Source organism: Grus americana, chromosome 16 (genome assembly GCF_028858705.1).
Source record: "Grus americana isolate bGruAme1 chromosome 16, bGruAme1.mat, whole genome shotgun sequence".
Lineage (NCBI taxonomy): Eukaryota > Metazoa > Chordata > Aves > Gruiformes > Gruidae > Grus > Grus americana.
The window spans coordinates 16,291,961-16,314,986 of record NC_072867.1 but is presented as its reverse complement, the minus strand read 5'-3'; the positions used below and the strand labels follow the sequence as shown (position 1 = coordinate 16,314,986).

The following is a 23,026-nucleotide window of genomic DNA, read 5'->3' as shown; positions in this document are numbered from 1 at the left end:
GGATGAGGCTGTGGAGCCGCTCCTGCCTGGCTGCTCTGCCGGGGGGCAGGGAACTGGGCTGAAGTTTGGGCCCTGGGGGCTGCCCGGCAGGAGCAGGATGAGCTCCTGGTGGGATGGGCAGCGGGACGGGCAGCGCTGCCTCAGCGGCATGCTCCCCATCCCCATGCCATCCCTTCTCCATCCCCATCCTATCCCCATCCCATGCTATCCTGTCCAATCCCATCACATCCCAATCTATCCCATTCCCTCAGACTCCATCTCATCCCATCCCAATCCATCCCAAACCAACACGTGCCATGCCATGCCATGCCATGCCATGCCATCCCATGCCATGCCATCCCATCCCATCCCATCCCCATCCTATCCCCATCCCATCCTGTCCTGTCCAATCCCATCACATCCCAATCTATCCCATTCCCTCCGACTCTATCTCATCCCATCCCAATCCATCCCATCCTATCCCAAACCAACACATCCCATCCCATCGCACCTCTTTAACCTCTTTTTCTGCTCATCTCCCTTCGCAACCACTGCTGCGGAGTTTCCTTTTGCGGCTGGACGTTGTGTAGGTCTGAAGGACTGATTTGGGTGGGCGCCGGTGGCACGGTGACACGGTGACATGGTGGCGAGACCCTGGCCAGGGGCCTGGAGGCAGCCCGGCTCACTAAGCAAATGATATAGCAGAAAAGGGGACACTTCATCTTCAAACTTGATTACTCGCCGTTAGCTTTAACTGCACTGTCTCCGTTTAAATGTGATTTACATATATCTCTCATATTGTGGTTTAAGTATTTCCCCAGGGTGAGGGAATGAGTAAGTTTCATTATCGCTGCTTAGGAGAGGCTGAGGTTGCAGCTCTCGGCTCACGCTGCATAATCGAATGAGGCGCTGAGCCGGCTCCCCCTTTCACGCCGGCTGGTATTTGAAAATGATAAACTTTGCCTTCGCCCAGCCGGGAGACTGGTCCCCCCCAGACCCAGGGGCAAAGGCTGGGGGAGCCCCAGCACGGGGCCAGTCTGCCTGGCGTGCTGGAGACGGGCTCTGCGCTGCGGCCGCCCCCGGCTATGGTGCTGGAGACAGGATTTTCCAGTGTAATTTGAAATAAACCAATTTTCCCCCCTCCCCGTGTAACCTAAAGACGCGGGGCTGTGCATGAGCAGGGTTTAAAGCAGTGGGGATGCAGGAAGGGCGGGCATCGCCGTACCCCAGTACCTTGTGCTGACACGCCGGACCCTGCCGTGGCTCGGTGGGGGTAGGGCCACCGTGGCCACGACAGTGCCATCCTGGCACAGGATGCCTCTGCCACCTCTGGGGCTGCAGGGCTTCCCTTTGGCCCTCTTACCCCCTGCCCTGCAAAGCCCTGAGCTATCGCACCTCTGCCTGCAGGCAGGGCTGCGGAGGCGGGGGGCACCCCGGGGACCGGCAGGCTGGGGGTGCTTGGGCACGGCCCCCTCCTGCCCCCCCCCCCCCCCCGCCCCGCGCCTCCCTGCCAGCGATGACAAACCCAACAAAGGGAAGAGAAAAGCACTTGTCATCCAGAATGCGGAGCGCGGAAGCAAATTTATTTTTAGATAAATCTAAAGCTTAATTTGTGAAGCTAATATCAATCAAAATGAGAGATGGGTTTTTTTAAGTCCTTTTGCAGCCATGCAATTTATACTGCCTGTCTCTTCTCCTCACTCTCAAACAGCAAAGGCGACCGCTAAGTTGAATATCAGCCTCCTGCACGCCTGCCTTTTAGAAATTATTACTGTTATTATTTTAATAGGAAGATATTTGCAGGCCCGAAATGGCATCGTTTGCCCCGGTGCGATCCTGCAGCGCTCACGGAGTGCTGTGTCCTGCCGGGGCGAGGGGGCTCTGCATGGCAGTGGCTTCTCCCTGGGTGCTGGGATGCACCTGGGGGGGGGGGGTGTTCTTGCCCCATCTCCAGCCGGTGTCCACAGGCGTTTCGGGTCCCCCCCCGACCCACCTGAGCCCGCCGGCGCTGGTGCTGAGGCAGTCCTGGATGGAGGCTGGCGCCCGCCAAGGAGGGACCCGTTTATTTTGCATTATGCATTTGAAGTCTTTCCGTGCACAGCGAAATCCTCCTCCAGGAGGGAGCTATCTGAGGGGAGAATTAACCTGCTAAATAATAAAACCCCCGCGCACCTCCTAATGAAATGTAACGACTTTGAGACCGGCAAGATGGATCGCGCCGTCGCTCCCAGCCACTCGCCCTGATTTATGGTGATGTGGGAAATATGATGGAGGCAGCGCTAATGAACCTCCCCTCCCCTCCGAGGGGCACCGGTAACGGAGCAAAGTTTCTCCTGGGGCCCTCGAAGTCCCCGGTGAGGCTCCTTGCGCCAGGCAGCCCTGCCCTTGGTGGGGGTCCCCTTCCTCTGATACCCCCCAAAGCCCGGGGGAGCCCTGGGGCAGTGGGGGCAGCCCCGGCCACGCCACGGAGGGGCTGCCACCGGCGCTGCCACCCCGTACCCAACACAGCAGGATCCTCCCTTCACCACTTTAAGCACCGCGTGCTTCAGCCTCGCATTTCTTTTGATGTGGCATCTTTTTAATGGCAAAGATCTAAGCAAATATTTTCCTCCAGCCGGTCTAATTTTAGCATGCAGGCAGGCAATGGCATCCCCCCCCGCCCCTGGTAACATTAACCTCTGTGAAAATTTCCTTTTGTCCCAATTTCTCTTTGTTCCCTGGATCGGCTGTCACGTCGCTCGCTGCTGGTGACGGAGTGGTCCCCTCCCGGCATGCCATAAATATCGGCAGAACCACGCGCGCCGCGGTTATGGCAAGAGAGCAAAGGAGACAAATGGAGCTGTGGCCGCGGCCGTGGGATGGCTCCAGGCGCGTGGCTGCGTGGCCGTGTCCCCGTCCCTGTCCCCATCCCTGGCAGGGCTGGGGGGAGCAGCACAGAGGACAAAAATAAGAATAATGAAGCTTTATCCCCGGCAAACCAGCCCTCTGCCTCCGGTTAGTGGCTCCCAGCCCATGTCCGTGGCCGTGCTGCGTTTCGGTGTCCCCCCACGTGCAGCTCAGGCTGGCGGCTCCGGCACCGGTCGTGGCTGCTCCACGCTGCCGGACGCCCAGCCACGGGCAGGAGCAGGCAGCACTATGCCCTCAACCCTGCCGTGGGTTTCCGCCGGGACTGGTCCCGCAGGCAGCAATGGCCGTGGGCGAGTTTGGGCAGGAACCGGGTTAAAATCGATCCCAATTCTGCAGGTGGACAAGTGGAAAATAAAGCGGCCCCCTGCCCGTGCCCTCGCAGCCATGCCGGGGGGGCGCAGGCAGGCGCGGGCAGGGGTGTGAGCGGGCAGCCGAGCCCCCGCCGCCCTCAGCCCCCTCCCCGGCTGGGATAACGGCACGCCATATGTCACCACCACGGGACGCGGGGGCCGGGGAGATGCGCCCTCCACCCGGAGCGATTCGGGATTTAATACTATTATCCTAATGCGACCGGCTCATTGTTGGGGCTGGGAAGCTGCCACCGGGGCAGAGCTGGGGTGTGTGGGGGGGTCTGGGTTGGGGACAGCAGCCCCCCCTAGCCGGAGCGGGGCTGCCGGAGAGTCCCCGCTCTGCCCCGGCACCGGGAACCCTCCCGCCGGGGGAACGCTCGGTGGGAAACTTGCCGCAGACGATGGACGGCAGGGGAGACGTCACCGCTGCACCGGTGGCAGCTGCCGGGCCAAGGACGGGGGACGCGGTACCCGACCCCCGGTGCCCATCACCCGGCCGTCGGGGCTGCGAGGGGCGAGCGTCCCACGGGTGCACGTGGGGCCGCAGCCCTAATCCTCGGGGATTTGACCCACGTGCGCCCGGCCGCCCTTTGGGTGCGAGCCGGAGGCTGGCGCCGGGGCCGGATTAATGGCTCAGTGTCGTTAGCGCGTTATTTATAGGTGCTCCTCCGTGCCCTAAAAATCTGCGGGAGGAAGGTGGGGAGCGGGGTGGGGGGGTGTCCCAGCTCCGGGCGGGGGGGGCCCGGGGGAGGCCACAGCAAAGCAAAGAGACTCCGGAGCACACGTCCAGCGATATCCTGGTTTTACTTTGGGAAAAACACCATCCGGACACACGGCTTGCGGGTTTTGTGGTTTTTTTGTTTTTTGGTTGTTTTTTTTTTCTTTTTTTTTTTTCATTTGTTTTCTCTCATTTTTAAAACAATATAGTGCAGCCAGCACTTCTCACAGTAGAATATAATGGTCAATTTTAGTATAAAAAAAAAACATTCTCAGAGATTTGTAAATGCACTTAGTGCTTGAACAGGCCTTTCAGGGATACAGTACCTCTTTTCCGAGCACAATCACCTTGGGTTTCATCGGGGTATTTTTCTTTTTTTTTTTTTTTTCCTTTAAACAGCAAAACACTTTCTATTTTGTGGTGCGGAGCCTTTTTCAAATGAATAAATCTATTAAACACATAATTACATAGAGTGAATAACGGACCATAATGAGCATCTTGGAACTGTTTTTTTTTTAAAACCAAAAAAAAAAAAGAGAAAAGGAGGTATGCGAGCACCCTTGGTACCGTGGTCGCCTCTAACCCAGAACCAAGGTAGAACTGACAGTTAAGGGGGGGGCAAAAAAAACCCAGCCTGGAAATGTGAGAGCCAGGCAGGTTCCTGGGGTGCCGCGGGGCGGGAGAGGGGCCGGGGGGGTCCCGCTGGGTGCCCGGCATGGGGGCACCAAACCTCCCGGTTAAGTGGGAATAGGAGCCGGTGGCCAACGCAGGGCCGGATGAGAGGAGGAGGAGGAGGAGGAGGAAGAGGGGCGGGAGGAGACTCTGTAGCAGCCAACATGTAGATGTACAGCCTAGTCAACTAAAAAAAAAAAAAATTAAAAAAAAAAAATCTGTTCAAGTTTTCAAGTGTTTATCTTAAATAGCCTCCAGACTGTCCCCAATTATTAGCTTTAATCAAAGCAGTGCAAGTTACGGACTTCAGCTACAGGTCAGGCGCGAGCTCCCTGCGGCCGCTGCGCCGGCCGGCTGCCGGGCTGGCACCAGCACCGGTGAGCTCCCGGCCGGCCGCGGCACAGGGCTCTGCCCCGCACGGATCCGGCCGGGCGCCCGCAGGCGTGCGGGGAGCGGAGCCTCCTCTCCCTGGATAGCAGCAACTCGTAGCGATTCCCTGTTCACATTCGTGGAGATAAAATGATTTCTGAGCTATATAGACAAGCGGTCCTTCGTCCTCGGCTTCCAGCGGGTTGCGGGTGCATCCAGTCTGGGGACCCCGGTGAAATGCCAGTGTCCCGGGAGCCCTTTCGGCAGCCGACCCCCTTCCCCCCTTCCCCGTTCCCCCCGCCCTCGCTGCCACGGTCCAGTACCCGCGCGGTGCCGGAGGGGAGCGCGGCTCGTGCCGAAGTCCTCGCCCTGGGTTTGGGAAAAGCAGCATTGGTTCCTTATCTGTAGACGGGCAGGCGGATGTGGGCGTGCTGGTGGTCCAAGAGCCTTGGCACAGACACGGTCTCGTAGCCCTTGCCCAGCATCTGCTCCTTGATGCAGGGCGGGTGGATGTCGTTGATGAGATACTCCAGGGACTGGAGGCTGCTGCTGAGGATGGAGGTATTGCAGAGCGTCTTGCTGGGCAGCCCCTCGGCGGGGGGCACCCCCAGCTCGCGGGGCCCGGCCCCCAGCTCCGGCGGGTTGTAACAGTCGCTGTTGGGGGTCACCAAGATGCTGTTCCAGGGAGGGGCGAAGTACTGCCCCACCGAGAAGTTGCCGTGCATGCAGTTCAAGGGGGATGAGCTCACCTTCTCGGCCGCGCCGCCCAGGGCGTAGGGGCGCGAGGCGCCCGCGCACGTCTCGGGGGACTTGCTGAGGGCCCCCCCGCCGCCGCTGCCCCCGCTGTACATTCGCAGGTGCTGCTGCTGCTGCTTCTGCTGCCAGACCAGGTAGTCCATGCCCTCGGGGTAGATGCCCGCCTTGGGTCCCAGCGCCGCGGCCGGGTTGGAGCCCAGCGCCAGCTCGGCGCCTTTGCGGCACTCCGGCAGGACGGCGCCGGCGTACGCGGCGGCGCCGGGGAAGGCGGTGTGCTTGGCCGGGCTGGGGTTGGCGGCCACGACGGCCGGACAGCCCGGCTGGGCGCCCTGCGCCTGGCACTGCTGATTGATCTGGTAGATGATGCTCTGGATGGAGGGCAGGTTGGATGGCGGCAGGGCCAGGCTCCTGCCCGCCAGCGGCAGCACGGAGGCCGCCACCGTCACGTTGGGGGGCACGGGACCCTCCAGCTGCTTCTGGCCGCCGTGGTAGCTCAGCTGCCCGGCGCAAGAGGGACCTTGAGCTAAAGTGCTTGACGCGGGGTAGGGAGCGACGCCGACCTGGGCGGGCGAGAGCTTAGTCCGCTTCCCCTCCGAGTTCTTCACCACGCTTTTGCCGGAGGCTTTGACGATGGCCAGGAGACCCTGGTAGCCGCCGGCGTGCAGGGGGTAGGGGCTGTAGCGCTGCCCCGTGGTGTCGTAGCCGTTGACCGTCCGGTTAAGGTGCTTGTGCTGGGGTACCCTGATGTTGGTGGGGAAGATCTTGATGGTCAGCGGGCTGTTGGCCACCTTCTGTGCGTAGGCATCCAGCTCGGCAGGGCTGGGGTAGCGCGGGGAATGCATGGGTGCCGCCGTCTCGCCTGCAGAGCAAAGCGTAGGGTGAATCCGGCACTGCTGGGAGGAGGGGGACCCGGCGCCCCGGCACCCATCACCCTCCCCCCCCAACCCCGGGCTCCCACCCCGGCAGAAACCAGGTCACGGCGTCCGCCTGCCCCCTCCCGCTGACGGAGTCGCTTCTAAGTGGCCTAAAATAAACTCGGTGTGGAGAATGGAAATGTCACTTTACCCAACGGGGGAATCTTTCTCCGAGATTGGATTTAAACTACATTATACAAGCAATTTCATGGGTGCTTTGCGCTGCTACGAGAACCTCACCAAAAATGGAAAAGCATTGCATTTACCAGCCATAAATCAGCAGTTCCTATAATGAGCACAAAAATGTCACTTTTATGCAATTTTACAGATGAACAAAACTGGTGAAATTAACTGTGGTAACCTACTGGAGTCAGCAAAAGCCACTGCAGAAAAAAAAATTATATATGTATATATTTTTGTTCCTTTCAAACTCTTTCCCGAGCAAGTTTCTGCCATTCTGGTGTGAAAACTCATTTGTCGTACCCATTATACTTTCATTTGGAGTTTATCTTGAGTATCCAATGAGCCACCAACTGTGAAAATGATTAAATCTACAAAATCTATCTAATAGATGGAATAAATTAGGTGCTTAAAATCTCCACACACACACGCGCGCGCATGCACACACACGCTGGCACACGGGGGACGATGTTGGCTCCTGAGCCGGTCCCGAAACCTCCGGCCCTGCCAGGGGCCATCTGCTGCACCCGGGCGATGCTGGACCTGGCGCCTGCCAGGAGCAAGGTTTTGCAAGGGAGAGATGCTCAAACCGGGGGGGGGGGGGCGGATTTGGGGCTGGTCCCCCCACGCCGAGGAGCCGCAGCCCTGCCAGGACCCTTCCCCTGCTGCCAGGCAATTTTGGAGGCTCCCAGGCAGCGCAGCCCCCCGGTACCCGGGGGAAGGGGACTGCCGGTACCCGGCGTCCCCGCGGGGATCCTGGGGAGCGCTTTGCTCCGGATGCCACTGGGACCAGCGATTCCTGATGCCACCATGCGCTGGGCGGCAAAGTCTCTGCGGAAGAGCCGCGCCATCGGGTGCGTTCAACGCGCCTAACGAAGTCATTAAATTGGTCTGCAACGCCTGTCTCAGCCCTGCTCCGACTGCTGCTCCGGCACGGTGCCCGCGGCTGCCTGCACACACGGGCACATCTGGAGGAACCAGCACGACGTTAAAACCAGGGGTTGGGGGGAGGCGGGGGCACTGGCAGCTGCAGGACTCCTCGTCACCCCCCCCCCGGGCAGCAGCGCGATGTTCGGGGAGACGCAGGAGCGGGGCCGTGGCCGCCGCGGCCGCTCTCCATCCTCTCCATCCGAGCGGCGCAGCAGTAATTTACCAGGCAGAACGGCAGAGCGTTCACCAGCCTTTCCTCCCATTAAGCTAATGTTATGGGCTTTTTACAGGTGTCTTAAATAGCCATTGTTATTAACGAGTATATTAAACCAATTAAAACCAGGGCCTTTGAGTAGGATTTAATGTAGCTGCCAGGAGACAGGAGGCACAGCATCAGCAGCTCCCTAAGGCGGGACACGTGCAAGCACACGGCATCCCGGGCCACGCCGCCAGCCCCGCCGGGCACGTCCCGGGCATCAACCCCCCCCTCCAACCTCTGTAAAGCTCCCGCACCCACGCAGCAGGCAGCGAGCAGCACGGGGGCACGCAAGCGTGCGCGCTGGGTGCTGCTGGGCACGGGCACCCCGCGGCCGGGGGGCACAGGGGGCTGCGAGCAGGACCCCACCTGCCCAGCGCTACGGCACGGCACGCGGCACGGCACCGCGGCCCGCCGGCACCACGAGTCACGCACATCTGCATTCCCCTTCATGCCCGCACCACTGTCCTTGGAGGTGGCAGCATCGTGAATACTCAATTAACATGACACTAATTAGTTGGTGACACTCGCAGAATCCCTAATGAGCCCATTCCACAGAAATGCTCCTTTCCAAGCAAAAATAATAATAAAAAAAGGGGCCAGTGCTGGAGGGAGGGAGGCGGCATCGTCCGTGGACACCGTGGCTCCTCGGTGCGAGTCACCAAAACCCCGTCCCTGAGCAGCGGGTCTGCGGGTGACGCTTTCGAGGTGGCCCCGTGCAGCCCCCCTGGAGCTGCCTGCTGCTGCAGGACAGGCAGAGCTGCCTGCCCGGTGAGCCAAGCTTGGCCGCGGGCATCCCACCTGTGAGCCCCGGTGCCAGCGTGTGCCCGGGGAGCGCCGCGGCCGACCACGCGCCGGCCCGGGGGGGAGCCAGGAGCTGCCTTTGTCGCCTCTTCGCGCCAGCTGGGTTGGATGTGACAAGCCACCAATTCGGTGTGTTGTCACATATCAGGGTGACGCACCGAACCCCCGCCGGGAAAATTACAGAGCGACCGATTTCCCGGCGGCTCCCGGCGTGCTGGCGGCTGCGCGGCTCCACCGCTCCCCCTCTCCGCAGTAATTACTGCTTTCTAACGGGCTGTAATTACTGCGAGATGCAAACTCTCCGAACCACCGCCGTCACCCGTCAGGCGCAGGCAGCCCTGACACTCAGCCGCTCGCTGCCAGGTTTGCCCCCCCCCCCCCCCCCCGCCTTGAACTTGACCCATCAGAGCCGTCACGCCGGGGCCGGGTGGGATGCGCCACAGAGCCCCGGCCGGCACGGTTTACCTCCGCCGGCTGTGGACGCACGGGCTCGTCGCCGCAAGCGGCCCCGGCTCCCGCCACCCCTAAACCAACCCCAGCCGCCGGCAGCGTGCCGGCCTGGGGCCGGGCACCCGTCCACAGCCGCTTCTCCCAGAAGATGCTTCACCGGCTCCTGGCTCCCCCCCTCCCTCGCTGGCGTTCCCACGGGATGCGGCCGGCACACCCCCAGCTCCCGGCTCCCCCTCCCTCCCTGACCTGCTCTATTTTTCCAGCCTGCACTCAATAACAGCTAAATAATTGAATCTGCTCAGCAGCCAAAGATTTGTTTTGAATTTTATTGGAATTTTAAATTGTTTTGTTTCTTCAGTATTTTATTACTGTAAATGGAAAATGCATCGCCCGCAGTAATAATCCGATGGCTTTTTATATTACTCCGAGCTTCTGCTCAAAGCATTATTGGAAAGCCAGGCAGAAACGAGAAGCCATTATAATGGCAGCACAGGCTTATAAGATTACGCCTCCGGCTAAACAACTTTTTACTTTAGCAAATTGGCCACCAAACCCGGTTCGAGACACAGATGTAAATCCCACACCCCACCAGTGCTGTGATCCAGAATAAATCTTGGTTTATGGTGGGGGAGCTCCAGTCCCACTGTGCCCGGAGCAGCCAGGTCTGTGCAAAATGTCCGACGGGGATGGGGATCCCCAGCATCCCCTGCCTCCCCTGCATCTCCTGCATCCCCTAAATCCCCTGCATCTCCAGCATCCCCTGCATCCTCAGCATCCCCTAAATCCCCTGCATCCCCAGCATCCCCTGCATCCTCAGCATCCCCTAAATCCCCTGCATCTCCAGCATCCCCTGCATCCTCAGCATCCCCTAAATCCCCTGCATCTCCAGCATCCCCTGCATCCTCAGCATCCCCTAAATCCCCTGCATCCCCAGCATCTCCTACATCCCCTGCACCCTCAGCATCCCCTGCACGCTCAGCATCGCCTGCATCCCCAGCATCCCCAGCATCCTCGGCATTCCCAGTGTCCCCGGGCTCCCCTGCACCGTGCCCAGCTGCAGGCACAGCCCGCAAGGGCCAGGGAAGAAGGAAAGATGGGGAGAAAGGAGGGGAGGGAAGCTAACCAAAGCCACCCTTACAGCAGGAGAGACCAAGGCTAACCGGAGGCCGACGATCCAGGGCTTGTGCCGCACAGGAGCCGGCCGGCACAAACCCACAACAGTCCCCAATTACCCCCGGCCCCCGCTCCGCTGGGACACAATGGGCGCCGGCGAAGCCCAGCTGCCGGGCCCCTAATTAACCCTGATTTTAACTGTACACTTTTAAAGGCACTAAAGCAGTTACAAAGTGGAGAACAAGGCAGGGTTAATAGCGCAGACCTAAATTGCAGGCCCGCGGGGCCCGGGCCCCATAGAAATAATAGCCCTGTCTGGGCTGCTCAGCTGTCAGTCAGGAGAACAATTCCGCACCCGAGGAGCTCACAGGAGCTGGAGCTCACAGGAGCCGCAGCATCGGGGCTCTGGCAATCAGTGTCTGCTCAGCGAAAGCAGTTGTGGGGTTAAAATGGTGCCAGGAAAGATGCTCAGCACCGGGAAGGATGCTCAGAACTGGGAAGGATGTGTATCATCAGGAAGGATGCTTGATAATGGGAAGGATGCTTGGCACCGGGAAGGATCCTCAGTACCAGGAAGGATGCTCAGTACCAGGAAGGATGCTTGGCACCAGGAAGGATCCTCAGTACCAGGAAGGATGCTCAGTACCAGGAAGGATGCTTGGCACCGGGAAGGATGCTCTGTGCCACTCCCACAGCCCAGCTGCCCCAGGTGTCCCCAGCCTGGTGCCGGTGGCAGCATCCCTGGCTGGGCCCCCTCTTCCCTGGAGGAGGGCGAGCGCACGCACCAGCAATTTATGGCTTTAATTTTCAGGCCATGACGCTGCAGGAGACGTTGCGCTCCCCGGGGCGGTTGCCCTGCTCTGGAAGGGGACGGCGTGCACGACGTCGGGGTGCATGGCGGGGTACGTCCCAGGGATCAGCACCGGCAGCACCGCAGCCCTGAGCGAGGACCCGCTGGGACAAGCTGAGCGAGGACACGGTGGCAGCACGTGGCACCTAACTGGTTAACAGCCGGCACGAAAGACAGGCGCTGCCTTGCCACAGACGGGCAAGAGGAGCTCCCTCCCTCTCCTCCATTCCTGCGCTCCTCTGCGAGATAAGATGGGACAAACCTTATTTTTACACATTGAAGGCAGTAAAATATTTTCCAACAAATGAAAGGAGCAATCTCAGCACTAAATCTTTATAACGCTGCGGAAGGCGAAGCCGTGGCTGGAAGCTACCTGGCACCTCGCTCGGGCCTCGCTTCCCCGTGCCCCCAAAGGAAAACGCTTTTCACCCCTTTTTCAGACGGGAGCGGAGCCGCTACCGGGACCGCCCCAGCCGCCGGAGCTGCCACGCGCCTCAAACCATGGGCACATCCCGGCCGCTCTGCCACAGAGGACAACGGGCTGCAGGACACCCCCAATCCCTCGGGGGTAACCCCGTCCCGGGGAGGGTGAGATGGCGAGAGCCGCCCAGCGGGACCAGCCCAGCGCTGGGGACCTTCGGAGCAGCAGGCTGCTTCCCGCGGCCAGCGCGGCCGACTGACGCCAGCTCCTCCTCGCCGCGCGGGTCTGTCCCGGCAGCGGCGTCCCGTGCCCGGGCAGGATGAGCTGAGGTGTGCCCAGCGGGTTTGCTGGGGATGCTGTGCCGGCGGCGTGCCGGGGAGGAACGCCCGAGGGCTTGGCTGTGGTTTGCTGCCCCGAACTGCACGGCCAAGCCCCGGCTGCTCTGCCCACCTTCCCTTCTTCACCTCCTCCCGTGCGCCAGTCACCTGGGAAGGGACATTTCGTGGGGGGTCACCTTGCCCTGCCCCAAGCATCCTGCCAGTCCTTGCCCTTCCTCCCGCTCCTCATCCTCGCCCTTCCTCCCGCTCCTTGCTGGACCCCCCCCGCCCCCGTTACAGGAAAGCACCGGGTTTCCAGTGCTGACCCGGTGTTTCCTCCCTCTCGGCGGGCAAAAGGGCAGCGATTAGGCAGGATTTTGAATTTGAATTTGCGCAGGGGCAGGAGGGGGTGGGAAGGGGAGTGATGCTGAGAGCAGGAGGAGACGCTGGAGCCCCGAGCTGTCGCACAGCGATGAGCGTGCCAATGGCTGATATTAAAAAGTAATAGTGCTGCAGCCTCCAGACGAATTAAACTGCGAGAGCCGAGAGCTCATCTCCTGGCTTTGGGACCAGGCTCCCTGTTCCCCTCGCAGCAAGGAGATCCCAATGTCTTTGAAGCTTCAAAAAATCCCCTTTTTCTCTGCCTGCAACACTGAGAGCAGATTTTGGAAGAGCTAAACACTAAATATTTGCAAAACACATGGAAGAAACCTAAATATTTGGGAAACACTTGGAAGAAACCTAAATATTTGGAAAACACGTGGAAGAAAACCAACAAACCCCGGTGCATTTAACAACTAAATAAAGTCCTTGAGGTTTGGGTCCGAGCCCCAGGTGGCAAAGCTGCCCCGGCCCCGCAGGCAGCAGCTCCCAGCAGGACCTTCGGGGGTCCCGGGCAGAGCTGGGGGGGTCCTGGGGGACGCTGCCCTGCCCAGAGCCAGGGTGACCCACGGGGTGCGCAGCCCCCAGCCCTGGGCACAGCAGCCGCGGGAGCTGGTGCGGGTCCCACGCGTCCCTCAAGCTGGTTTTGGGGTGCAGCGGGGCAGAGGGGGGGGGGTCACCAGCGCTGCCCCCCCCCCCCAGCACCGCTCGCTCTGCACCAGGCAGGTTGGGCTGCTGTCACGTTGCACCAGCTTTCCCACCCTGCGAAGTGCGGTGGTTTCTATGGCGACGGTGTCCCCAGGATGGGTGGCGCAGAGGCCACCGCGCCACGGCGGATGTGGCTGGGGGGGGGGGCCCATGCACCGGCGCGGTCCCCGGCCCCCCACGAGCGCAGCCCCGGCAGGGACGGCAGCCACCCACGACCGGCACCCTCGGCAGCACCCCCTCTGCAGACCACCCCCCCCCCCCCGCCATTGCAGGACCCCCGCCACATGGAGCCGGGACAAAAGCATCCCCCGGCAGAGCATCCTGGGTGCAAAGAGCTGAGACAGACGTGCCCCGGCTTCGGGGGCTTAAATTAAAACCAACTACAGAAATAATAGCGGGAGAAATCCGTCTGAATAAACGTAGGTGGCAAACCCCGCGCGGCAGCCACGCAGGAGCCGTAATCTGCAAAGACAACAAAATTCATGACAAAGCACAAAGGGAAGCGCCGGGCTTCGCCGTCCCCAGATATTCATCCGTTAACACGTTCCCTTTTTAGGCTGACATGTCATTTCAGACGGGCCTTTTTTCCTCCCCTTTCTTCTCCCCCTCAACGGCGCGCGCGGCTCTGCCAAGGCGGCTGCTGAATTGGATCACCTCAGGGCGAGCACTTTATTATCTGCAGTCAAAGCGTCACCACAAATACCCGTCTACACACACACGTGTCACTTCCCATTTGTCTCCTCCACGAGGTATTAGCGCCGCGCGCTGCCGCGCACCGTGTCACCGCGTCCACCGGCGCGGCAAAGGCAAACGGCGCCGGGCGGGAGGAGCGCGGGGAGGGCGGCGGCGCGGCCGTAAGGATGCCCTGGTGCCACCCCACTGCCGCCACCCCAACACCATCCTGGTACTGTCCCAATGCCATCCCAGTGCCACCCCGATGCTGTCCCAGTGCCATGCTGGCACCTACCCAGTGCTTCCCCCAATCCAACCTGATGCTGCCCCAGTGCCGCCCTTCTGACACCCAACGCAGCCCTGATGCCCCCCCGATGCCATCCCATCACGCGGTCGTCGAGGGGACCCCGGCACCGGGAGGGACCCCCGCCGCGGCGGGCAGCCCCACAGCTCACGCAGCCGCTCCCCAGCCCCTGCGCTCGGTCATCGACAGTAAATCAGCATTTGATTAATTTAAAGACACGGGCTTTGCACGCCGAGCACGGCACCCCATCCCTGCCGAGGGGAGCAGGGTGGGCACCCCGGCGCAGGCTGCGGGGAGCGGGTGCCGCGTCCCGGGTGCTGCAGCCCCGCACGACCCCGCCGGTGCCCGGGAACCTGCTCCGCGGCCGATGGACCGGCGCAATCCTGGAAAGTTTGGACGCAAACCACACCGCCTCGTGTGCCGGGGCATTCCCGGTGAAGCCCACCCAAAGACCGAGGCTCTGACCTGGCTGGAGACGGTCCCACCCGGAGAGGCTGCCCCAGCGCCGAGCAGCCCCCCCCTTGCCCATCCATCTCCCACCGCGCACGTGACCGATCGAAAAGTGTTTTTGCAGCGTTTCCTGGCAGGGAAAGTGCAAGTCAACAGCACATTTTGGGCACGGCAGTTAATTGAACTCCTTTTTATGGCACGTATATAAATACACAGAACCATCATTAACCGATCCCTTCCAGAAACTGAAAATGAAAGAATTAATCTTATTTCACTCATGTGTAACCCCTCATGAAATTAAAATGATATTTTATGGGTGTGTACAAAAGCAGAGCCTTGCTGCAGCTACTTTAATGAAAATGCCCTTGGAATAAGTAGAATTGGGTAACGAGAAGCCATTAAAGGGGCCTTTATCCCATATGCAATTAAACAGTTTTATCACTGATGAGAGTCCCCACGGGCGAGCGGGGAGAGGGGTGGGTGACCCTGAAGTTGGGTTCCCGGCGCTTTGCTGCTCTCTGAGCCCCGGCCATCGCCTCTCATTAGCGTTTTAATCACCCAGCCGGAGCCCTGGGAGGGCTCAGCCGCCCCCCCCCGAGAGCCGGTGTACCGTCTCCGAGGTGCGAGGTCCCACGGGACCCCCGGCACGAGGGCCGGAAGGATGCGCACGGTGAGGGCTGGCGGGCGACACTCGCACGGAGAAACGAGCTGTTAAGAGGGAGGGAGCGGGGGAAGGTCCCCAGACCCCCCAGCTCCATATGGATCCCACCTGCCCAGGGCAGCACGCATCCTGCACCCCCCAGCCGCGCGCCCAGCCCCAGGCTGGCGGCAGAGCGGTGCGGGCTGAAGGAGGGCACAGAGAAAGTAACATTTAATTAAATATAAGCCACCGCTACATTACTGCGGAGAGCAAGAGCAGCAAAGAGTTTGGCCAAGCCGAGAGTGGTATTATTTGATTTATAATTTAAATAAAGCTCAGGATTCCTGTAATGCGCACAGAATAAAATCAAAAGGGACCAGGCTGCTGGAGTTAATTGGACGTGATATTTTCCTGAGGATGCTGCTTCTCCGCAGGCTCCTGCTCCTCGGCTGGCGGCGGGCAGACGCAGGCAGGGCTGGCAGGGGCTCCGGGCACCCTCCTGCTGCCTCCTGCGTCCCCTTCGAGGATGCAGTGCCACCATGCCGGTGCCCGCGGTGCAGCCCCGGGATCACCGGCGAGGGGAAAGTGGACGCTGCGATGAGCCGGCGGCAGCAAGCACCGCGGCAAAGTCACCTACGGCACGGAAGGGGATGGATTTCGTGGGATGCGCCGAGCCGCGTTGCGGCGTGGGGCGCCGAGACGAGGGGACGGTAATTAGCAGGAGAGCCAAGGGGCAGAACCGGGGGGCGAAGGCACCAGGGCTGTCAGCTCCCAGCACAGGCAGGAAAATTAGTCAGCTCACCTTTTACGTGAAATTAATACAAAAATTAATCAGCGGTGCGGGCAGGATAATAGGATTTCACAGTGGTGCCGGGCCAGACGGCCAATGTGCCGAGAGCCAGACTCATTTAATATCGACAGAAACAATGCCAGAGGACAGAAATAAGACCCATAAAGATAATTACTGAGATACTCAGGAGCAAATTAAGTAATCAGAGGCACTTCTAAATTGTGCCTCGTTTTAAGAGAACGCTATCTTTGTCGATTACCTACGCAGGCGTTTAGGAGGCGGCAGGAGGCTCGGTCCCGCGCGCCGGCTCGCCGACCCCTCTGTGCCGCGCTTACCGCAGGTGCCATAAATAAAGAAGAGAAAATCGTATTCCAAACCAGATGCGTGGCCCTGGCTGTCACCTGCAATTTAATTTGCGCTAGCGGGAGGCGGAGAGGAGCGAGACGTGCTGGATTTGCCCATAATGAGCAGAAACATACGGGCAGCTAAACTTTGATTAAGGTGACCTGGCTGGCGGTGGCCGGCGGTGAGCGCGGTGCGGGGGTCCGGCCGGGGAGCGCGACCGCTGCCACACACCGCCCGCCCCGGGGGACGTGCCCTGGTGGGGGACCAGCCTCAGAGATGTCGGGCAAGCACGGTCCTGCCCCGAGGAATATGGCACGAGTTCCCTGCTCCCCCCCGCGCCTGCTGGGGTTCGGCTTGGGGTCAGAGCTCCGCAACCCGCCTTCCTCCCACCGGCACGGTTCAGGGACCCCTCCGGTGCCCCGGGGCTGGGACCCTCCCAGGACGTGGGTGGCTGCAGCCGTGAGTAGCTCTCCCCACCGATGGGTGCCTGGCTGCGTGGTAACACCACGGATGGGCTCCAGCTCCCCACGCCTCCTCATCCTGGCATCTTCTCCGGGAGGGTCTCTGGCGGGGCGGGAAAAGCTGGGGAGCACCAACCCCCCCCGGCAGGAGGGTGCTCCTGGGTCCCATTCCTGGGGTGCTGCTCCTCAGCATCCCCTCGGGCTGAGAGGGTCCCCGGCTCTGAGCCACAGCTAGAGCTCCAGAAAACAGGTCTCGGACCGTGTGGGCATAGCTGAGCTAATTAGCCCGCGGCAACGAGGCACGCCGGGAGCCGGACCCTCGCGCCAGCCCTGCACCGCCGCACGCTGCTCAGGCATGACGGATTAGGAATAATTTTACAAGAGCAACAACCGTTTTCCTTCCAGACACTAATAAGAAGGAGACCCGAGCGGCACCGTGAGCTCCGATGCAGCGCGAGCGTGCGGGGGTCCACACGCGCACCCACCCGCTTTGCACACTCGCCGAGACCCCCCCGAGAGCTGACACCCCGCTGGGCGCTCGGGTGCGAACGGCTTGGGGGGGCACCGATCCTGCCTGCCCCCAGGATTTCTGATGCGCACACCAGTGCTTCCCCCTGACCTGGGATGTGCGGGCACCCATCACCCTGCCTCTGGCCTGGGTGACCTGCTCCCTGCAGCGATGCTGTGCTGGAGCTTGGGGAGCTTCACCCAAAAAATAACCCTCCTGGCTGCCAGCGTGACCCAAGCGCCGCCGGAGCGATGCCGGGGGTCCCGGGGTGGCCGAGCGTTGCCCAAACCCCACGCCCGGCTCACTCGGCTGCATCGGGGTGCCGGGGTAGAGGGGAAAAAACCCCGTCTCTGGGAAAATACAGATCATTAAACAAATGCCCGGGGGCTGTCACAGACTAACAAGCAGAGCTTTAGCAGCTGATTTGTCTTCAGCCGGCAATGTTTAAAAATCCAACTGAGACCAGCAGAAAAATATCCACTCCCCTCTTTAAAACACACATTCATCACTTGAGAATCTTAATGCGTCTTTCCCAGCCGGGGAGGTCAAACACGCCTGCCTAAAGCAGGCTCATTAAATATACATTTAATCATGGTTTGGATTGAGAGACAAAGGCTGGGAGAGACAGGTGCTTTACTGGAGTGACCTTTTGGATCCCATTTTAATGTAACTAGTTTACAGCTTATCTGAAAGGCCAGCTCCTGGGGAAGGCGAGCTGCAGCAAAACGGGGAAAGTAATTAGGGGGGGAAGGGCCGGGGAGGTTTGGGGGGCCGTGGAGCAGGCGACGGCAGCATCCTCTGCCGCCGCGCTCCCAGACAGCTCTGCGACATTTTCCGAAGTTCGACTTATCAACCAAAGCAACCCAATTTAATTTGCTTATCTTGCCTCCTTCCTCCCCCCTGCCCCCCCCCCCCCCGCTTCTCCTGCTCTTTTTAATTATCGGTTAAATAAATGTCTTTTTCAATAAGAGCAGCAGCAGCAAAGCGGGCACGCGCTCCCCCCCGGGCACTTACACTTGCGTGGCTCCAGCGCCTTGGTGGGGCAGACGAGGTGCTGGGCTGGGGGGTTCTGGGTCCTCTGCAGGCAGGCCAGCATGGTCCGGGTCTCCTGGTGGGCAGCGCCGCCCCCGCCGCCGGCCTGCACCCTGCCGAGAGAAGGGAGATGCCGGTCAGGAGAGGGGACCTGCCCGCCCCGCTGCCTGCCACCCTCCTGCCCACCCAGCCGCTCCCCGGGGCAGAGGAGCTGCTCCCCAGCTCCCGGCGCAGACCGTGGGCACGCGATGCTCGCAGCCCTGTGCTCCTTCGGAGGTAAATAGCTGACTCTGAAAGCCTTAAATATAAATGTACGTAAAATAAATACGAAGGTCTCAGTGGGTGATTTGTGCTCCCTTCAAAGCTTCCCGCCCTTCCCGCCGGGAACGGGGCAGAGCCGGGGCATCCCTCCGGCACCGCGCTCCTGCCGGCTGCAGCCGCACGGTGCCAGCCCGCTCCGCCGGCGTGCCAGCCGGTGCATCCCGGCAGAGAGCGACCCCGCTGGCTCCGGCCAAGGCTGAGGAAAGACGGTGTTAAAATCCCACTTGGGGTCCTGGGATCTGTCGCCAGCTCCCAGCCGGCATCAAAATCTGCTTGACAAAAGCTGGAGGGGTCAGGCCAAAGTCATCGCCGCCACCGCTCTGCTAATTGTACATCCTTCACGAGCCGCCGCAGAGGGCGTGAATTATAACCAGTTGCTGCTGACACCCTCCCACTGCTCCGGCTGGTGCGGGGAGCGATATTCCCGCTCGGAGAGGGCAGGGAGACGTGGGCAGGAGCAGCAGAAAAGCGGGCAGCGGTGCCCGTCCTCCGGTGTCGCAGCTTCTGAGCCGTCGCCCACACGGCTGAACGTTTACTGATGGCTGGGTGACACCACTTCACGCGCTGCGTCGTGGGGGTGCCACCCCCTCCCGTAGCCATCTGGCAGGTGGGACGTTTCCCCCAGGACCCGGTGCCAGGGCCGGCGCGCAGGGGAGCCGAGCCTTGGGCACGCACGGGCAGAGCTCGTGACCATCGCCCGCCGGCAGCAAAGCACGGACGGATGCTCCCCAAGCTACGCCTGGCGCTCTCCTTGCTCCGCCGGCTTAAACGTCACCCGTGGAAGCGCAGCCTGGCAGCCCCCCCCGGTGCCGGCAGTGCCCCCCGTGTGCTCGCTGCTCCCTGTGCCGGCGCAGGGGGTCCTGGGCTGGACGGCCGGCGCTGGCAGGGGGTCCCGCACGGGGCATTGGGGCCACGGCCGGGCTCTGCCCGAGGGGCTGGGGGTCTCGCCCCGTCCCCCCCACTGCCACCGTGCTGCAAAGGGGGGGGGGCAAGGGAGAGACTCGGTAGTGAAAGGTGCGAAGAGCAGGAGGGGAGGAGGAAGTCATCTAATACCAAGCAGGTGTCTGGAGAACCCAAATTGTGCTGTTTTCTCCTAATAATGAAGTATTCATGAGTAAAAGCCTTTTTCACTACTTTCTTAAGATACTAATTTCACAACAAGCGCCTTGTTACCATGCAATTATTCCAATCGTGCATTTCTCCCAGATTCCATCTGTCCTCGCGCTCTCTAAATGAAAGACAATCATGTAACCACCTTTCATTATTCACTATTTTACTTTCAGCAAAGGTACCCTGAAAGAAATGATTTCCTCTGAAAGGGACTTTTATTCAGTTTCAAAACCAATTTTCTCCTATTACTGTCTTAAAAAAAAAAAAGGAGGGGGGCAGGGAGGTGTTTTTATTTCATGCATTACATATCCTTTGTTAACGCAGCTCGCAGTAAAAGCAGCCGTATCCATTTTCTGGCTTCGATTTCTGGTAATTTTAAAATATGCCATTACAATCAGGCAGAAATTATACAGTTTGAAAAGAGAATGAAGTGCTTCTTATTCAGAAGCTGAGCGCACTTGACTGCCAGGGAGCTCGCCTCTCCCCGCCGGGACTCGGGGTTCATTACGCAGCCCTGTTCCCCGCGCGCCTCGGCTCCCCCGGCACGCGCCGGCGCCCGCCCACCGGCCGGCTTCGGCACCAGCAGCACCCACACCAGGGAGAGCCGCCGCGCCGCTCCCATCCCCGGGGCGGGGAGGGGGGGCCCTGGGTCAGGGCGCCCACGGCCACGCGGGGCGCCGGCTGCCGCCGTACCTGAGCCTCACCTACGCAGCGACCTCGGGGCCGGCATCCCGCTGGCCGTCACCATCTGGCCGATTAGCGGGCGGATGTCAGCTCCTGCCCTGCGGCGAGGCCGGGTCCTCGCTGGGACGCTGCGCCGTGTCCCGGGTGGGCTTCGTGGGCGGCTGGTGCTGCTCGGGGTGCGCGTCGGGTCCCCGCTGGTCCCCAGGAAAAGGGGGCTGAGAGCATGGAGGCAGCACCCGGGGGAGGGGGCGGCAGAGAGGCCAACAACCAGCCCCCACGGGGCAGGATGCGGCCACCGGTGGGCCACCAAATCCGGGTGCTGACCGCAGGGAGGGCGAGGATGCAGCCCCCGTTGCGGGGCTGAGCCCCCGGGGAAGGGGGGATGCTGGTGGCCGGTCACAGGAGCTGTGAGCACCCCCGGCCCTGGGGGCCCGGCAATGCAGGTCCCCTGAGGACAACCCCATGGTGGCACGGGTGCTCTCGCGACCGCTGCTCTCCGGGCCCTGCCACGCACCCACGCACAGCCCAGCGCCCTCCGGCAGCCGTCCCGACCTCGGCCACGCACAGCCCGAGCATCGTCGGCATCAGCCGGCAGAGACGCGGGAGCCACGTGCCAAACTAAAGCAAGCCGCCGATTAATTCCGACCCCGGTTCTGCCCCGTCTCCCAGCCTCACGCAGTGGAGACGATTTTTCCGACAGCGATGCTGCGCCTCACCCCACCTTCACGGGCACGCTTCATAACTAAAGGGCCTCGGTGCCGTGACACCTTCCCCCCCCCGGGGTGCCGGGCACCCCCCCGGCCCCCTAAAGCGTTCGTAGGCGAGAGGGTGGGTGGCCCGGCACAATGGGCATCTGTGCCGCGGTGGCATTTCGTTAATGCCGCTCCGAAAAGCCCCTGAATCAGCTGATGGGAATTGGGCGCTGGGCTGTCCGAACGCTTAGCGCCGGCTTAGTTAGCTCCATCTGCATTTGAACTAATTCCAATCAGCAGGATCCGATTTAGTTCAAGCTGCTCTGGCTCTTTTCGTGGCAGGAAAGACAACACTCAGCAGTTTTGCCAAACCGCCCCAAGTCTGCCCGGCCTCTGCCCGGCCCGCGCCGAGGGCCCCACCGCAGCGCCGGCACCGCAGCACGTGGGGAGAGCATCCCGCTCCCGGGGATGCCAGGAGCGGGGTCCCCCAGCAGCCCCAGCCCCGCATCCCACAGCACCGCTCCCCAGCCCCAGCATCGTCCCCCTCCATCCTTCCCAGCCCCTCTCCAAACGCTCTTTCCTGCCGCACACCCCCCCGGCCAGCTAATTTCGAAGCCCTATCTCTACATCGCACTATTTATAAGCCCAAGGTCTTTGTGACTTTAATAAAAAAAAAAAAAAAAAACCACCACCCTCTATGTCTAAAGCCCCCGTGACGGGAGGGTTTGGCACCTCCTCTGACATCAGCGGCTGATAAGTCGGGCTTATCTCCTCCGAGAGCCCCGCGAAGGTCCCTCCGGCAAGATAAGGCCGGCGCAGCTGTCAATAGAGGCTTTTGCAGGCGAGGATTTAGATAAAAGAAAATGTGATGGGGGGGGGGGGGAGCCAAAAAAAAAAAAAAAGGAACTTTTAAAGTCTCAGCCCGAACTGGCCGTGTGCCGCTGGCCGGGCGCAGAGGGGAGGGCAGGGGCAGCCCCGGGCAGCACCTTGGGCAGGAGCAGCCTCTCGCCGGGAAAAGCGAGGGCCAAGGTCTCGGACACCATCCGGGCTCCTGGGCAACGTGTGCGCATCCTTCCCTGGGTGCTGTGGGGGCGGCCTGGGGTGCAAACCCATAAAAAAGGGGTTTTCAGGGCTGGCAGAGGAAGGGGGGCAGGACCAGGGATGCTGCAAAGCCGTTTGAGTTCACGCCGCCGCGTTTCCCCCCCGGCTATTAAAAGACAGCGCTGGGTTCGGCACAAGGACAGGAGGTGACCGGGTCACCCCGGCTAGGAGAGGCACAAGAGGCTTCTGACAGCACCAGACAGACGGACGGACGGACGGACGGACAGCGTGGGAGCCAGGCCAAGGCTGGCAGCACCCCTCACGAGCCGGCAGCACCGATAAATTGAGCAAAAGCTCTCGCCGGCCCCCGGTGTGCCAAGTACAACCGCGGTGCCAGGGCTACCTGCCGCGACCAGGGACACCCCCGTCCCTCGTCCCTCCACGCTGGGATGGAGGAGAAACCCACCGCCCTGCCGGGGAGCTCCCCTTCCCCGCGGCCCCGGGGACGTCGGTGCTATCCCCGCAGCAGCCCCGGCACGGCCGCTGTCACCGTCCCCGCTCCCCGTGGGGACACCGGTTTCCCATCAGATGGCATCCCTCCCGCGAGGGTGAGGAGGTGGTGGAGGAGGAAGGCTTCCCCTCTGCACACAGAGGGTGCCCATCCTACCTCAGGGCAAGCGGGATTTCGGCTGGTGCTGCCGCCCAGCACCGCGGCGGTGCAGGCAGCTGCCGTGCCAGCTCGTGCCCATCTCCCACCCAGCGGCAGATTTACAGTCCCCGGGCTGAAGCGGTGGCGGGGCCACGGTGCTCAGCGAGCGACGCCACGGCTCAGTCCTGCAACGGGCGAGCGCAGGAAAGGTCACCCCGCCGTAAATCACGGGGAGCACCAGATAAAATAAAG

At 61.3% G+C, this 23,026-nt stretch overlaps 1 protein-coding gene across 4 annotated transcripts in view; it reads right to left on the bottom strand.

Annotated features, from left to right (window-relative positions):
• Positions 1-5,305: 5,305 nt before the first annotated feature.
• The window catches only part of FAM222A (family with sequence similarity 222 member A), a 30,613-nt gene continuing 12,892 nt past the window's right edge, over positions 5,306-23,026 (bottom strand). For all 4 annotated transcript variants that reach the window (XM_054844433.1, XM_054844434.1, XM_054844435.1 and 1 more), the window contains exons 2-3: positions 18,260-18,390; positions 5,306-6,610 (exon numbers count right to left, since the gene is read on the bottom strand). In XM_054844433.1, the coding sequence (XP_054700408.1) occupies positions 5,394-6,610; positions 18,260-18,341 (1,299 nt within the window). In that variant the 5' untranslated portion in view covers positions 18,342-18,390 and the 3' untranslated portion in view covers positions 5,306-5,393. The remainder of the gene's footprint in view (positions 6,611-18,259; positions 18,391-23,026) is intronic.